This window comes from Vombatus ursinus, unplaced genomic scaffold, assembly GCF_900497805.2.
Source record: "Vombatus ursinus unplaced genomic scaffold, bare-nosed wombat genome assembly UNPS02010788.1, whole genome shotgun sequence".
Taxonomy (NCBI): Eukaryota; Metazoa; Chordata; class Mammalia; order Diprotodontia; family Vombatidae; genus Vombatus; species Vombatus ursinus.
Window position 1 is genome coordinate 3,814,007 of NW_020950566.1, and position 18,819 is coordinate 3,832,825.

General features: G+C 37.0%; 1 protein-coding gene across 2 annotated transcripts in view; it reads left to right on the top strand.

The window, feature by feature from the left end:
* Positions 1–18,819, top strand: part of CPED1 (cadherin like and PC-esterase domain containing 1) — a 407,972-nt gene that overhangs the window by 379,855 nt on the left and 9,298 nt on the right. The window contains exons 23-24 of one of the 2 annotated variants that reach the window (XM_027855150.1): positions 4,251–4,397; positions 12,961–13,026. In XM_027855150.1, the coding sequence (XP_027710951.1) occupies positions 4,251–4,397; positions 12,961–13,008 (195 nt within the window). In that variant the 3' untranslated portion in view covers positions 13,009–13,026. The remainder of the gene's footprint in view (positions 1–4,250; positions 4,398–12,960; positions 13,027–18,819) is intronic. The other variant, XM_027855149.1, reaches the window with a different exon arrangement.

Below are 18,819 nucleotides of genomic sequence, written 5' to 3' on the forward strand. Positions count from 1 at the left end.
ATAGATAGATAGATAGATAGATAGATAGATAGATAGATAGATAGATAGATAGATAGATAGATAGAGGACACAGGGTGAGTTGAAGATGAAAGGGTCATATCTGGAGAATAAAATTAAGGGGTAAGAGAGGATTATACTAAGAGATGGAGAAAGGGAGAGGTAGAATGGGGTAAATTATCTCACAAAAAAAAACAGAAAAGAAAAGGCTCTTACAGTGGAGGGGAAATGAGGGAAGGTGAGAGGGAATGGGTGAATCTTATTCTCATAGGATTTGACTTAAGGAGGGAATAACATACACACTCAATTGCGTATGGAAATCTGTCTTACCCTATATGAAAATGGGGCGGGGAGGGAACAAGAGAGTAGGGGGATGATAGAGAGGAGGGCAAATTGGGAAAGGGGGTGATCAGAAGCAAATACTTCTGAGAAGGGACAGAGTCAAAAGAAAGAATAGAATAAATGGGGGGGCAGGATAGGATTAAGGTAAATAGAGTAACTTTTTCACAGCCTGTCTCCTATGGAAGTGTTTTGCATAACTGTACATGTATAACCTATATTGAGTTGCTTGCCTTTTCAATGAGGGTGGGTGGGGAGGGAGGAAGGGAGAAAATTTGGAACCCAAAGTTTTAAAAACACATGTTTAAAAAAATGTTTTCACGTGCAACTGGGAAATAAGAAATACAGGAAATGGGGTATAGAAATCTATCCTGCCCTACAGGAAAATAGAAAGGGAAGGGGATAATAAAAGGCGGGGGGAGAGATAGCAGGGAAAGCAGACTAGAAGAAGGGGTATTCAGAATGCATGCCATCTTGGGGTGGGGGAGGATGAGATGGGGTGAAAATTTGGAACTCAAAATCTTGTGCAAGTAAATGTTGAAAACTAAAAATAAATTTATTAATAAAAAAAAAGAAATTACAAATCCATTTGAGTATTTGAGCATCAGACTATTCACTCATATTGAATAGCAGGTAAATAAAACCCACACATCACTTTCACATGAACTCTTTTCTAATTACACTTCTCCCTTTCTATACATGTTAAGCTGAGATATTGAATCCACATGTAGGATTTTACATACTTCTTTATTATATCACATTCTCGCCTACTGAGACCTTTTTAGATTCTATATCTGTCACCCACAAATTAGCTTTGACTCCCAGATTTATGACGTGTAAATTTCATAAGAATATCATCTATACCTTCATCCAAGTCATTGATGAAAATGTTAAACAGCACTGGTCTAGGGACAAATCCTTTGGACATTACACTATAGACTTTCAAGTTGACATTGAACTACTAATGACAAATCTTCACATTCAGTCAGTCAAATTCCAAATTCACCCTAACTATACACTTGTTTAGTCTATATCTCTTCACTTTGTCCATGAGAATAGCACGAGAAATTTTGTCTTATATTTTTGTCTACCACTAATACTACATTATGTGGTTGTGATTCATGGAATACTATAGTTTACAATGAATTGAAATCAAGGCTCACCCAAAAGGCAATGGAAAGGTTCATGGTGATGTGAACAAGATACAATATATTATAAGCAAGAAATGATAAAAGATTAATATAAAAATGGTCTGATCATGTAAGCAAGAGTAAGGAATGCACTAAATGCTGTACAGTCTATATACTGCACTCGTGTACTCAGGATGCCAAGAAAAGTGAGGGAGGCTCCATCATGTTGAGTGGACTCTCTGTGGTGAACTTTTGGAAGGCATAAGCAAGAGTTCCACAGAATAGTCAGGGGTAGATTGTAGACTGCATCATCAACCAATCAATAAGCATTTATTTATCACCTGCCATATGCCAGGCACTGTGCTAGACGTTTGGAATACAACTACTAATAATGAAACAATCCCTACCCTCAAAGAGCTTACATTGTAATAGGGAAACAAGAAGTACATCAATAAGTACAGTATGCACCAAATAAATGTAACAAAGACAAATATAAGGTACTTAAATACAAGGTACTTAGGAAGAGAGGACACTAGCAGTTGGAGGGATCAGGAAAGGCTTTGTGGAGAATATTAGGCTTTACATGCATCATGAAAGAAGAGAGGGATTGTATGTGGCAGAGATGAGGAGAGAATATATTTCAGAAATGGACGACTGTCAGAACAAAAGACACTGCCAGGTGTGAGGAACAGAGAGAAGGCTAGTTTGTAGGGGATTTTCACATCATTGAGACCACAAATACATTTGAGAATTTGAATGAATATTTCCTAGATTTACCAGTCTAATGACCCTGTCAGAAAAGGATATGAAAGTGATCTAGCATGATCAGAAGCTATAATGGCTCTTAATTATTTCCCTTTCCAAAGGCTTAAAAACCAGATCTTTAGTAATATATTATAGAATTTTTTCAGGAATTCAAGTTCAGCTTACTAGTTTATTATAATTTACAGGTTCTTTCTTCTTCCTTTCTTTGAAAATCAGGACACTGGACCTTCTCCAGTTTTGACGTCTCATTTTTTACAATCTTTCAAAGATGATGGACAATGGCTATGTGATCACATCTGACAGTTCTTTTAGTTTCCAGAAATGAAGTAAATCCAGCCCTCATGACCTGAATTCCTTAAAGGTAGCTAGGTGTTCACTTATCACCTCTTTATTCATAACACATTTCAATTTCTTGTTAGCAACTTTTTTCTTCCTTTTTCAGCCAAATATTCTTTTCTTTAAAAGAAAAAACCTAAAGCGAGTTGATTAATTCTGCCCATTGTTCAGTTTCCCATCCCACGTTATCATCATCCCACGCAATCCTAGCAACATGGCCTTAAAAGACATCCTTTTTTTTATAGATAGCCTTTGTTGCTATAGTCAACTCATTCTAAGATTTCACTCTCTTGATATTATTTTCATAGGAACAATTCCCGTTGTGGAAGCTCCCTCTGTACCATTGGGTTGGCAGATGTGGATCAGCAAATCCTAAATATCTTGACATCTTAGAATGTTTCCTGAGACACTGAGATATTAAATTATTTGCCCATTGTCACACAGCCAACATGTGTCAAGAAGAACTTGAATTTAAGTCTTTGTAATTTCAAAGCCAGCCCTCTATCTGTTACACCATAACATATTTTCCTCTGTCTTCTACCCTTAGTTCCATCTTCTTTACATAGGATTTAAAAATCTAAGTTTATCAACAAATTCCCAGTGAATCCATATTGGTCACTTTAAATCCCCTTTTTTCCTCATCAAAATCATTTTTTTGTTTGTGTCTTAAAATCTTAAGATCTTTTCATCCTTCTTGGATTGACTTCTTCTCTAGAATTTTAGGATAGGTCTATTTTTTTCCTATATGTCTTTGAAATATGAAATCTAGTATGTACATCAAACTCTTCTCAAATTTCCTTTTTCTTCTCTATCACAGTCTAAATTGTAGTAATCATTTGTCCCTCTTCTCCCAAGGGGACTTGCACTTCTATTTCAGCTCTCTTATTGTCCAAAATAAGGTCCAGCATAAGTTCTTCTAGTCTCTTCCTTCACAGTTAATAAAATTAAATTATTGATAAGTCAAGTCAAAAATTAACTGTTTTTAACCAAGAAATAGTGAACTCTAATAGGTTTCTGGATAATTGAAGGGCTTCATCATTTCTTCACTATGATTCCTTTTTCTTTTTGTTATCTGTTTCCCAAATTCCTCTCCTATTTCCTCCTTCTGTCCAGGTGGTCTATAGTACGTACACCTAATAATATTACTGTTTCTCCTTCTATTGATCCTGCCCTAAATGTTTACTAACATGCTTCCACTCTTTTTTTTCCCCGGTTTCCTTCAAATGATTCAACACTATTCCACTACATTTTTCATCTGCTATATTTCATTAGGATAAATTAACTATTATCCAGTCACAGTATTCCTTTCTAAATCTAAAATTCTTTGTTCTTGATGGTAAAGACTCTATCATCAATTGTTTATGTATTTAAAGTGACTAGCAACCTATTTTGCGCACAGTAAGACACTCAATAAATATTTATTGAATAAATGAATGATTTAAGGTGGAGAGGAGAAAAATGAGTAAAGTATTTCTATATTAAGGTGTCTTTATCACAAAAATATTTTCTCTAGATGAATTTTTAGTTAAGAAATATGTTGCAAAATTAATTTTCAATCTCACTTGTCATTTCTTTCCTTTAGAAAAGTCTTAATAATTACATGATTTCAGTCTGTTGGAGACAAATAATTGTAACCATCCTCTACCACCTACAATCTTGTGTTTTTTTTCCTTTGCAATTCAGAATGAAGTACAAGATTTATGGAAAGAAAATTGTATAATATTAGATTCTGCAAAAAGATATGGCTATGAAGTGGTTGATACTTTTAGCATAACCATGGGACGCTACAAGGAATTTCTGCAAGGAAAGTGTGGATGTCATTTCCATGAGGTATACACATGAATTATCTATCTGTTCAATAAGTTATTAATAGCATTTATTTTTGTTAAAAAGGATTCATTGTATTTTTCTCTTGCATTATCATTTCTATTTTGTATGAGAAACCTGAGTCATCAAGAAATTAACTAATCTGCTTAGTATTGCTCAGCAAGTTGTAGCATGTAGGAATCCCAGCATTAAGCACTATAAAACAAAGTTTAAAAAATGTTATCTCCTTAGCATTTCTTTGCACACTTAGTAGTGTTATAAGCCTGAAGCAACCACATGGGTTACCTAACCTATCTCCTGGCCTCCAAGAAAGACTACTCATGAGTCGCACCTGTGTGAAAAATATCTTCAAGAAAGAAGATTAAGCAAACTCTCCCATTAATCCATTCAGGAATCTCTTCCACTTTGCTGGCAGAAAGCTTTGTTTTGCCTATTCCCTTCTAATATGCATCCTTTCTTTTTCTATAAAGGTGGTAAACCTGTTCCATTTAGAAGCCTTTCACATATGATGATGATGTGTTCTATACAAAGAACAGTTCACCCACCCTCAGACATCTGAATAGATGTGGAGTAGAAATGGATTTGTGATGATCTACCCACAGAGTTGTTGGTCCCCAAACAACGGCTAGCCACAGTTGGGCGCGTCATCTTTGACCATAAAAGAACTAAATTCACCAATCATCATTTCATTAGAATCATGTTCTTAGCATCTTCTTAGAAATAACTCTTCATGTTAAGTCTACAATTCAGGTGAGGAGGGTGACAATGGGTATAGTCAGACCAGGAGAGTGGGAGGCCAGTCCCTCAGAAAGTCTGGCTGAGCCCCTGTGCTCATGGCTTATGATTTCTTATGCCTGATTTCTCAACTCCCAGAAGAGGCAGGAAGTAGTAGGGCACAGCATTAGAGGAAGGTAGGCCCCAGGAGAGGGGTCTCCAGGGACTCTCCAAGGTGGCTACCTAAGGAGTGGATTGAGTTGACCTCCCTGCACAAAATCCAAGGAAGAGCACAAAACAAGAGAAAAGAGGCAGGCAAGATGAGTACTTCCCAAGATGGTGACCTGGAGTGATGTCTTAGGCAGCCTACCCTAGCTAAAACACTGGTATTCCATTTTTACCCTTGATGACCACTATCCCTATTTTACGGCCAACTGAACTGGGGACAGAAGGCTAAATTATAAGGATGAAACCAGAGTGAAAAGATTTCTTTTTTCACCCGGCTACTAGTTGCAGTCATGCCATTGACACCAGGCAACAAGGCAAGGTGTGCCTACTTAGGTCTTTCCCAAAATGGAAATATCCCTCTCTTACAGCTCCTCTTTCCTTTGTTCATGAGGCAGAATCGCTCTTAAAAACACAACAGTATGTATCCTGAGGAAGGGTAAGCAGTAAATGCACAACTGAGCCAGCATACAACCAGAATTTGCCACAAAAACGAGTCAAAGGCTGCCAAAGCCACAGAAAATGGGGACTCAGAAAGACAAAATACAGGATTTTGTTGCCTCTTTTTAAAGAGTCTTTACATAATGTGTCTTCAATTAGTTTTTTCAGGGGGAGGAAATGAGAGGGTCTGCTTTTCTTTTGCAGCTATGAGAACCTAGCTCTCATAGGCTAACAGGGAGACATGCTCAGAAGATTTCCAGCATAGCTCCAATTAAAAACAGAAGATGCATTTCCACATGATTGCATTACATATATCTCTTCTCACAGTCATCCAATGAATACTGATAATCATAAAACAGAAGAATTATATGCAAAATCCTTCAAACCTTCAGAATATAAGCTATAATTATAGTCAGGCCACCTTACAAAAGTATAAATGGCCGCAGGAAACAGTCAGTGGCTGCAGGGACTGCCCTTCACTCCCTGTTGCTGTCACTTGGGATTTCCTTCTTACCTCTCTCCCTTTTTCCCTTTCAGAAGATGATAAATTTAGATCTGGAATGGACCTTAGAAGCTGTTTAGTGTGGCCTCCTCATTTTACAAATGAGAAGGGGGAAACCCAGATAAGTTAAGAGACTTGCTTAAGGTTGAATAGTAAGTGACAGAGCTGGGATTGAACCCAGGTCCTTGGACTTCAAATCCAAGACTTCACAGCTCCCACAGCAGCTGCTTGGGATAACCTCATTCTAATTTCTTACCTCAATCCATGTAAGCCAACAAGGTCTAAGAATAACAACTAAAATTTATATAATTCTACAAAACCCTTTCGTTACAATGACCCTCAAATGCAGGGATTATCCATATTATTAAGGTGAAGAAATTGGGGGTCAGATTGATAGAAATGATTTGGCCAAGATCGCAGAGTTGGTAAGTATTAGACTAGGGGTTCTAACTTAGGTCTGCTGACTCCAAGGCCAGTTACAGCCTCCTAGTTGCATTATCCCTCCAGGGGTAGCACTAGAGATTCCTAGGGGAGGAAAAAGAAGCCTATTGTCACTTTGCTCACTCTGTCATAGCTGATTTGAAGTTCCCAAGTACCATTACTGTTCTCCTTGGCAGTGTCCCATGAACCCATCCTACTCTTCATCAGTGAACCCCTGGTCAGCTTCTGTGACAAAATGTTCCACAATGTGAGAGACTTCTCTCTGAAATATCTATGAATCTCATTTCAATCAGTCCTTAGTGTTCAAAGTCTCACCTTTAAAAGCTTTGTGCAGACTATGTTTCCTTACTAAAGTCAAGAAAATAGACGGAGAGAGAGAATAAGGAGGGAGAGGTTGATTGGAAATAGCCTTCTCATTTTAATCCAAAATGAACCAGAAAGGAGAGTAGTAAGTGACACCAATGGATGGATAAGAAAGCAACCTAATTCCCAGAACTGACAAAAGGAAAGAAAATGAGTGACTTGGTAGCCATCCAGATCAAGAGGCATCCTTAGAGGACTGCTCTGTCAGGAAGCATTAGCCATGGATCCTCCACCTTTTCCTCAGTCCCTTACTACTGTCCTCTTAGGGAGCCCCTAACTTCAGGCCATTGGTCTCATCATTTGTAGCTTGGAGACAGAAGAATCGCTTTTTCTACTATCCACCAGGAATGAGAATCAGAGGGGAAAAATTCCAAATCCTACTGCACTGGATAAAGATGCATCCCTATCATTCTAAGTTAGAATTGTGAATACATTTTTCCATAGAAACATGGTTAAAAATGCTGGGTAGGCTAGATTTGAACTCAAGGAAGGGAGTCTTCTTAACTCCAGACCCAGTACTCTATCCACTGTGCCACCCAACTGCCCAGTATAAGTATGCTGAGTAGGTTTTATACTGGGCAGCTAGGTGGCACAGTGGATAGAGTATTGAGCCTGAAGTCAGGAAGACTCCTCTTCCTGAGTTCAACTCTAGCCTTTGATACTAGCTAGGTGACTGGGCAACCGTGTTTGCTTCAATTTTCTTATCTGTAAAATGAGCTGGAGAAGGAAATGGCAAGGCACTCTCGTATCTTTGCCAAACAAAACAAAACAAAACAAAACAAAACAAAAAACCAAATGGGGTCACAAAGAGTCTGACACAATTGAACAACAACAGAGTTTTGTATTATAACACAAGTTCACTATGGATTAAATAAGCTACCGAAGAGGACAAACCATGGATAATTTATCAGAAAATGCTTAATGACTGACACAGATCCTTAGAGTTTGGAAGGACCTTAGAGACCAGACTTTCGCATTTTACAGATGAGGAGACTTTTCGAGTGAACTTTTGTAACATAACCAATACTAATTTGAGGACTGTCCATATCACTCACAAAAAAATCATTCTTGGTTCAAAGAATGGCCTTCTTTTGCTGAATTTGATGCCCTGGTCACGCCCTAACGGTTTAGTTTCATTTACTCTCAGATATTCTCATAATGTGGAGAAATCTTATTTCCATTAATGATGTGTATATAGATAAATCTTTTAACAGACAGCTGTGTTATACTCCTACTCAGGGCCACACCTACTTCCCAGGATACCTGCGTTGATGCTTGGTAGCAGCAATATGCATTTTGATCTCTATAATATTTCAACTAAAATGTGCCTCTGGGAGATTTACCTTTCCAATTACAATATAAACCTGATAATATCTTTCTCATCCACCACGCCCTTCTTCAAAAATTCTTTAAAATTGTAACTCGTTCGTTGCCTAAAGTATTTTTCCTAGCTTTTGAGCAGAGACAAAGTATAATGGCAGTATCAGTGCCAAAATGTACCATTTTTATCCTTAGAAAATTGAGGTGACAGACATATGTGATTCTTTTACCAAAAGTCAATCACATGATAGAATAGATTGCCATAATCCACCCCAATTGGCTATTTGACACATCTTTGCACACCTCCAGTAAGTGCTAGCCTTAATTTCCCAAATAGAATAGGTCACAGTAGTGCTGGGGGTGGAATCAGGAGGGTTTGGTTGCAAATCTTGTGCTAGGTCTAGAGTCAGGAAGACCTGAATTCAAATGCTGCCTCAGATACTTCCTAGCTGTGTGACCCTGCACAAGTCACTTAAGCTCTCAGTTCCCTCATCTATAAAATTGGGATATTAATAGCACCTACTTCACCAAGTTGTTATGAGGATCAAATGAGATAATATTTGTAACAGCACTTAACACAGTGCCTGGCACATAGTAGGTGCCTAATAAATAAATGCTTGTGCTCTTTCTCCTCTGGCATTTGTAATTCTGGCTACACTACCATCAGCAAGTCACTTTAATTCTCTCAGCCTCATTTTCCTTATCTATCAAGCAGAGATAATTATATCCAGAGTATCTGCCTTACTGAATTGTTGGGGGGCTCAAATGAAATGATGTCTGGAAAGAGCTCTGCAAACTTTGAAGCCCTGTATAAATGTCTGTCCTTATTATTCTCCAAGTTTAGCTAAATCTCCTTTTAAAAGATGATATAATGATAATGAATGTCAATCAACAACAACAAAAAAACCCTTGATGAATGATTTTAAACAAATAAATAACAATAGTTAAGTGATTCTGGCTTAGGAGGGGGACATGGGGAGTTTCTATGAATCTTCTCTTGTTTCCATGCTCCTTTTACAAGGTGCTCCTGAAACAACAACAACAACAAAAAAACTACTAAAAATACCAAAAAATGCCAAAAAGAGTAGCAAGTATTATGCCTAGTTCTGTTGGGAAAAAATTATACATTCATAGATTTGTTGCACTAGAAATGCCCTTAGAGATCAACTAGTGAAAGGCCCTCATTAACAAATGAGAATAATAGAGGTCCAGAGAGATGAAGTGATTTACACCCAGCTTATGTTCAGGGCATAGAGCCAGGAAGTGTCCAAGCTGGGGCTCAAACCTATGTTTTCTAGGTCCTTCTTCCCATCAAGTATTCTTCCTGTTATCACCATACTGCTTTTTATCATCTGGCCTACTTTCATTTATCGATAAATCCATTTACCACACATTTATTAAGTGCCTACTAAGTGCAAGGCTCTACCTTAAGTCTCTAATCCTTAATAGATGCAGATACCTGCAGTGCATTAGTAAAATCATTACAGTAATATCTTTCCAGTAATCTTTGCTTTCTTGTCACAATTTATTATTGATAATAATAATAATAATAACCTCTTACATTTGCATAGCGCTTTTCAATTTTCAAAGAGCTTTCATATTTGCTCCTTATGGTCAAAAGAAATCTGTTTCATGGGCTTCAATTACCATTGGTGAGATTAAAGATTTTATTAAGTCTCTTTCAGCTGTCAAGGCCCCAGAGAAGGATATGTTTTCCCAGCAATTATATAAACAATTTCCCAACTAATGAACAAAAATTTGGCAAAATTAAATATGCAAATTAGTTGGATGAGTGCTTTTTTTTCCTGCTGCATAGAAACAGAATATTGTCTTCCTAATATTTAAAAGGGGTAATGAGCAATATCCAGATAAGTTGTCCAATATTTGTCTTGAATGATTTCCCTAATATAGCAAACATTTATTGAACAAGCTGGAAGACTGAGAAGACTCTAGTATTATCCTCCCTAAACAGGCTGGCTTTAGATCAAAACACAATTTATACTGTAATTATTTAACTCTTTATTTTGGAGCCCAGTGGAGGACTTGGGACCTACCAGAATCTTTATCTGTATAGGCATTTTGAAGAATTATAGCTTTTGTATATAAAAATAGCACAAATCCTTCTAAATTCTGATCAACAAATTTACCATCTATTAATCAATCAGCATTCATTAATCATCTTTTATGTGCTAAGCACTATGCTAAGTTCTGTGGATACAAATAAAGGATTATTTTTAAAATCCCTGCACTGATAATACCAGAGCCTGAATTCTGAACTCCCTAGTATTTGATGTTTCAGCTTGATTCCCATTTTCCCAGGTCCCCGCTCTCCAGATCCCCCTTGATCAGACTCCCTGATAGAGTGTCCTGATTCCCACTGTGAATGGCTTTTCTCCTTAATGTTGGTCCCCTGACTCACTCTTTAGTCAAAAGCAGGCCTGATCCCACCATATCTCTGACTCCCTTCTTGGTATGAGATGGTCTCTTGAAAGAACCTGTCTTTGAATTGACTCTCAGAAAGTTGTTCATGACTCCACCCCAATTGGCTAGCTGATTCATCTTTGCGTGCCTCCAGTCACCGCTAGCCCGAATTTCCCAAATAGAACAGGTCACAGTAGGGATTGCTTGAGCATTCCCACAATCCAAAATTCCACTCCAGACTGACAGCCTTCCTGGTAGGAGTTGCCTTCCAATCCCAGCTGGAAGAATACCAATGAAGAGGATATGAGCTGTGTAGCAGTTAGAACAGTCTAACCTATACTGCTGGGCTCACTGCTTCTGGCCCCTAGAAAAATTTTCTGGCCAAACCAAGTTGCTTGTTGAACCTGAGTTAGTTTTTATTGTTATTTCTTTGTCTGCTTTTCAGCTTTGAGCATATTGTACCTAAAACTTCACCCTTGAGAATCCCTCAATGACCAAACCAAGTTGTCCTCGTCATATCTCGCTATGGCGGAGAACCCAGAAATGGCTATTATTGTTAATAGAAGAGAGCCCCCTGCTGGAGAACACTGGAGAATTTTGTCTCAGGGCTAAAGAGATAATCTGAGAATCTGAGGAAGGCTGAGAAAACTAATAGATTCAGGGGCTTAGAGAGGGGGCAAGGCATGGCCATAGATTACTCTAGTACCTGAACCATGAGCAAGCAGCTAAAAGAGAATGAACCAGATCTGATGATTTATCAAGGGTCTGAATAAGCAAATTGTGAAAGGGAATCAAACTTGATTTCTGGTTCCCCTTATGTAAAGGAAATAGCCCTAAGGTTCAGTTTCAGATCTGATTCATCAGGTCCTGTAGCCAATAGCTCCAGATTTCCCAACTCTTCCCATAACACCCCTCCCTGATACCCCCAGCTACCTTGAGGAACACATACAGCTAACTAGTTGGGATCTAGTTCCACTTGGCTCAAGCAGAATAAGCCAGGTGGGGATAGCTAGGTGGCGCAGTGGATAGAGCTCCAGCCTTGGAGTCAGGAGGACCTGAGTTCAAATCTGGCCTCAGACACTTGATCCTTAGTAGTTTTGTGACCCTGAGCAACTCACTTAACCCCATTGCCTAGCCAAAAAAGCAGAATAAGCCAGGTGACTGGGTAGGGAGTAGTTAGGAAGAAAGACAGTTCCTATGACATATGTCAACAGATGTCTCTGGCATTATTTTAAATGTATTCTGCTTCAAAATGGACAGTGGTCTGGTCAGCTATGATCCATCCTTGTGCATTCTTTTAGAAGCAGTCTGCCCCAGAGTTGAACTGTAAGATCTATGTGGAGCTAACGTAAGGCATGAAGATGTCATCCCAAAGCAGTCCAGCATTCAATGGTGGCCCAGCTACTACCTTTTGTTTTCAATCTCAAATACCTACTGTCTACCCAAAATTCTATCAAACTCAAATCCAGGGGGTCCCGTTTTTAGTCAATTTGATTTCTAGATCTTCTATCTGTTTAAGTGTCAGAACTCTCTGAAGCCTTCTTACACAAATCCAAGTTTGGGAGGATCCTGAGGAGTGAGATTTAACAGACATTTCTAGTTTCCTGACAGAGGTAATGTCTATTAACCAAAGGCATCTCTTAGCTTTGTTATTTAATCTCTCTCTTAATGATATAATGAGGCAGCAAGGTGGTGCAGTGGATAGAGTACCGGCCCTGGAGTGAGGAGGTCCTGAGTTCAAATCTGGCTTCAGACACATAACACTCACTAGCTGTGTGACTTTGGGCAAGTCACTTAACCCTGATTGCATCACCCAAAGAAAAGATATAATAAAAAGATTAGCTATCCAGAACTTTTACCATTTCCTGTTGCCTCACACAAAGTTTCTACCCTTCTATATGCTAATATATTTTTACCACCTCCAGTGAAACAAACATTATTTCTTACCTGTTTAAGTCCTAAAAAGTTACTATCAAAACTCTGTAATTAATTATCAAAAGGAAACTTCAGATGTAGATACTTTTAAAACTAAAATGATTTCATAAAGAACATTGGCAAATTTTAATTGTCTGTGATCTGTTTGTATTGAAAATGTTAATATCTAAGTGTTTATTTTAATGGAATGTTTAATTTTAACAGAACATAGAGATAGGAAGACTTGAAACCAGACTATGGAAGCTATTCTGAAATTCAGCCATGCATAAGGTTTGATTAATCCTGTCCTAAACTCTTTCATATTAAAACAATGGACCAAGTTCTTTATGGACCAGAGTTAATGGGATGTGATATTCATATAAATTGTTTAGACAGTGATGGACAGAGGCCTGATTTAAATGACTGTCACTGACTATCCAGCCAACCTCTGGAGGGTTAATAAAAGACTAGTAATAAGGGTGGGAGTCTAAATAAACATGAGAATGTGACTGGGAGTTTATTATTTTAGGGATGAACCTACAGTGAGTAGCCCATAACATACTTATGTAACTCGAAATCAATCAAAAGAAGGAAGGGAAAGGTTAACAGAACATTAATATTATTGGTCAAGGTCGAAATTGAGCCCAAGATTATTTTTTGTGTTGTTGTTTCAATGTAATTCCATCAGTGTAGAAAGCTCTCAAGGTAGGAACTCCTTCCTCCAATACAGATTGACAGTTCTATGACTCACAGTCTTGAAGAGTTGCCTAGAATACTGAGAGATTAAATAAGTTTTCCATGTCACACAGCTAATATGTTTCAAAAGTAGGACTTGAACCCTAGCTCTAATATGCCATATTGTTTCTCAAGTTCAAGATACAGCATAATAACTATCTAGGTATAAATGAGGCAAGGAGAGAAAGAAATGTAATTGTTAGGAATATCCAGCAGGTATTAGGGACCCAATCAAGAGCAGGGAGGTGGGGCTTGAGAATTAGAGACAAAAAACCCAGATACTGTATATTAAGATACAAAGCAAGGTATCTAGTAACCAAGGAACTGAACTATCAGTCAAAGAACCCAGGCACCAAGATTGACTCACTACTAAACCAATGGTACTACTTGATTTACTGTTCTTTATATTTCCATTGCCTAAAACAGGGTTATAGGTATCTGTTGTTCAAATTGTTCCATACTAGTTTGAAAATCTCAAGGCTAAATTAATCCAGGCAATATGGGCTAATTAAAAGTGATCATATCTTATCTAATTGCTTGCCTTTCTCAAAGTTTCAAAAAAAAAAAAAAAGCCAGTATAGCTGTGCGTTTCCATACTGCCAACAATCAATTGTAGCATTCCTTTAGGAGAAGAAAAGGGAATAAGCATTTATACAGCACCTATTTAGAAGCATCCAAAACTTCTAAACCCCCAGAACTAACTCTGGAAACAGCTTGAGACAGTCCCCACCCCCTACCCCCAACCATAGGAACAGTGTCCAATTTTAACATAAAATTCAAAGTCAAGAAATAGAAAAAAGCGAACAATAACAACAATAAAGAACCTGACCATAAAAAGCTACTATGATGATAAGGAAGCACAAGACTCAAACTGAGAAGAGGATGTCAGAACAGCTGCAAGCAAAGCTTCAAAGAAGAATATAAATTGGAAACAACCCAACAAGAATTTCTGGAAGAGCTAAAAAATTATTTTTAACATCAAATAGAGGAAAAAACTGGGAAAATAAATTAGAGTAATGCAAGAAAATTATGAAAAGACAATCGCTTGGTAAAAGATGCACAAAAATACTGAAGAAAATAATACCTTAAAAAAACAAAATTGGCCAAATGGGGGGAAAGGTACAAAATTCACTGAAGAAAATAATTCCTTAAAAATTAGAATTGAACAAGTGAAAGTTTATAACCCCATGTGACATCAAGAAACAGTAAAACAAGTCAAAAGAAGAAAAAAAAGAAGAAAATGCTAAATATATCATCAGAAAAAGAACTGACCTGGAAAATAAATTGAAGAGGGATAATTTAAGAATTATTGGACTACCTGAAAACCATGATAAAAGAAAGAGCTTAGACATCAAATTTCAAGAAATTATAAAGGAAAACTGCCCTGATATCCTAGAACCAAAGATGAAATAGAAATTAAAAGAATCTACCAATCACCTCCTGAAAGATAGCTCAAAATGAAAACTCCCAGGAATGTTATAGCTAAATCCAGAGCTCCCAGGTCAAATATAAAATATTTCCAGCAGCCAGAAAGAAACCATTCAAATACTATGGAACCACTATCATCAGGTTCACACAAGATTTAGCAGCTAGCACCTTGAAGAAGTGGAGGGCTTGGAATATGATATTCCAGAAATCAACGGAGATAGGATTACAACCAAGAATAACCTACCCAGCAAAACTGAGTATAATCCTTTGTGGGGAAGGGGGAATGTGCATTTAACTAAATAGAAGACTTTCAAAAATTCCTGATGAAAAGACCAGAGATAAATAGAAAATGTGACTTTCAAATACAAAACTCACAAGAAACATAAAAAGGTAAATATGAAAGAAAAATTATAAATGACTCAATAAGGTTAAGCTGTTTATATTCCTATATGAAAAAATCATACATGTAACTCCAAAGATCTTAACTCCAAAGATAGTATTTAGAAAGATTCTACATAGACAGAGGGCACAGAAATGAGTCAGAGGTGTTGGAATGATAAAAAAAAATGAATGGGTGAGAAAAAGGGATACATTGAAAGAAAGGGGAAGAGAGAAGAATGGGGGGAATTATCTTACATAAAAGAGATGCACAAGAGCATTTACAGCAGAGGGAAAATGGGAGGGGGATGGAGCAGGCAGGCAATACTTGAACCTCATTCTCACCTAAATTGGTTAAAAGAGGGAATATCACTCATTTGGGTATAGAAATATATATACACACTCACCTGGGTATAGAAATCTTACCCAAAAGGGAGGGAAAAGATTCATAGCAAAGGCTAAACCAAGATCCTGAAAGTTTTCCTAGAACCTTCCAATGCTTTGAAATACCTAAACTGTGCCTTTAAAACTCTTAATCACATTACAATAATTCTTGGCCTCAATAGATGGAGAGCCTTCCTGGTCTTGATTTACCATTCTTTTATGGAGTGGATCTGTCTATAACTCTTAAAATTTCCTTTTCCAAAAAAATCTATGAACCTTTTTTCTCCCACTCTAACACACCTCTAGATCCCTCAATGCAACCCTAAACTTCCTGTTCCTACATGCAAAAATTGTTACATTTCAATACAAGTATGGCAACATTTCTTGAAGGCATAAGCCTTATCATTATGGATTTACTTAAGATCATTGATCTGGTAACCTTCTGAAATTTTATGGAGCCAATATCTTTAAGCACCAAGAATAAATATTTGCACTAGTCATTCACTATATGAATGATTTTAGATGAGTTCAAGTCCAAACATACAGTAAAACCATCATAATAATAGTAGTAGTAGAGATTAGAAAATAATTATTTTAGATTAATTGAAAGACAGTAAAAAAAAATGAATAAGATTTAACATTGATAGTTAAAACATTAAAAGGTAGCTTGAGTTTCATTATGGCCCAAGTACAGAAATCTATCTATATTCAACAGGCAGACTATCTTCCCATAGCCAAATTAACTGTACTTATTTCAAGAAAGTTCAACACCATGAAGATTTATTTCTGGCTTGAGAAAAGCAAAACAAATAGCGCCTATGACAGATTGAGTGTCTTTCAAAACTGAAGAATTGAATGTGTCACAGGTTGTTTCTAATGGAGTTTCTAATGGTCTTTGTTGTACTTTTGCAAATTCTGTTGGTTTTGAATTACTTTAAATGATTCTCTGAATTTGAGAAGGAGCCTGATTTTCATATGATGATGTGTTGACAGGTTAGATGCAGAAATCAAGGGATAGAAACTGAACCTGAAATGCCATGGGTATAGGGAACTCCCAGATAAGTAAAATCCCTCTATCAATGCATATCAGCATCTTCCTTTCAACTTAAAGTCTTAGATTGTTGACAAGGACACTACAACATTAAGTGACTTGCCCAGAGTCATATGACCAGAGACAAGACTTAAAATCAGGTCTTTCTGGCTTCAAGGCCAAGTTTCTAAATACAATGCCAGCTCTACCTCTCACATAGATCAAAAGAAAGACATTATTTACTCTTTTCTTTGTTGTTAACAAATTTTCTTCAGTCACATGTACAGCTTTTACCATCTTAAAGTATAGCTTCACTTAAGATTATAAAAGAATAAATAAAACAGGTCACTTTGAAAAAACTTAGCCAGCCTAGAGTGGTGGCACATGCCTATAATTCTAGCCACTGGGGAGATTGAAGGTGGTAGATCACTTTATCTCAGAAGTGCTGAGTTGCGGTAAGGCTAAATTAAATTAGACGTCTGCACTGAGTCCAGTACCCGTATTGTGAGTCCCTGGGGGCGAGAGCAGATAGATAGATAGATAGATAGATAGATAGATAGATAGATAGATAGATAGATAGATAGATAGATAGATAGATAGATAGATGGATTGATGGCCAGATAAATAAATGGACAAATACATAAATTGATGAATGAATTAATAAGTATGTAAATAAACAAGCAAAAAAGTAAATGTGTGAGTAAATGAAAAAATAATTAAATGAATAAGTGTCTAAGTAGGTAAATGAATAAATAGATTAATGAATTAATAAAATTTTTAAAAGAAAATACTTAGGTCATTATTATACAACAGACAGAACTTTGCAAAGTGGTTATAATAATGGCTGTGTGAACAGATTATCATAATCCCCACCTTATATTAGTAGTGAATATTTCAAATGCTCAAAGGAGCTATTTATAACACAGAAACAAGGTCCCTGACCTTGAGGATCTTCCAACAATGCTTTTGAAGTCATCCAGTTCTTTTTCTTACTTCAAGTATCTTAGACATGTGCCTAATATATAATAATGTCTTTGAGGGCTGTGTCTAAATTACTTGGTATTTTGTTTACCATTGCTATGTATACATAAAGATACTATTAAGTGGCATTGAGTTCAGTTTTGAAATGGAAGAGAGCTTTATGATCAACAAGTAACTTGCTTTATCCTCAGTTTACTAAACAGTGCCATCCCAGAAACATCCTGCTGTAATAGTAATCCCAACACGTCAAAAACCAAGAGGCTACCACTGAGTTGAAAATGTTCCTGGGCTTTATTTAGGACAATGTTATTCCTCTGAAACTTTTTGCAGGGAAGTACAATAATTTATGAAATATGATTACCTGTCCTTCACTGGACTTCTTGCATTCCCTAAGCTATGCTAATTTCTCCCAGCCAAATTTCAGAAAGATAGAGTGATATGTGTTTGAAGTATAGTATTTGCACATGATTCTTTTTTACATGCAGAGATGACATAGACCAAATAAAGTTTCTTGACATATAACTATAATCAATAAAAAGCTTTCTCCCCCCAACATCAGAATTAGGCTAGCATTTCACTATCTTGAATAATACATCAAAGAAAAGGATATTCCACAGCCTTTCTTAAGAGATCTATGCCAGTTTTTAATAGTCCATAGACCATCATCATCCTCAAAATGTTTTTGCTCCTCCTTTTTGTTCATTATGGAAATTATGGGCAACAAACCAAATTGTTCTACTGACACTCCTACAACTAAGTAGCCTAAAGCAATGTGAAATCTGCTTGCCCCTATCTTCCATGTCCAACCAAACCCATGGTATTGTGCAAGATCTCTAAAATTCTATAAGATCCGCCAAGGTCTATAAGATCCTTTGTGTTTTTGACAAGACATTTTGTTTAAAGTAGCATTACAAAGAACCACTTGTAGGACCATTCTTGCTGGTCTGGGGTAGTCTGGGAGAGATAGCTTAAGCCAGGGAGCATTTTGGTTATTTAAGAAGTCACAACATAAACTTTTGGAATTTCTTTTCCTTAATAAAATGAATCTGTCTTTTGAGAAGAGGAGTGAGTTACCTGATGGAGTCTGCACTAATATGCCTCTGTGTGTGTGTGTGTGTGTGTGTGTGTGTGTGTGTGTGTGTGTGTGT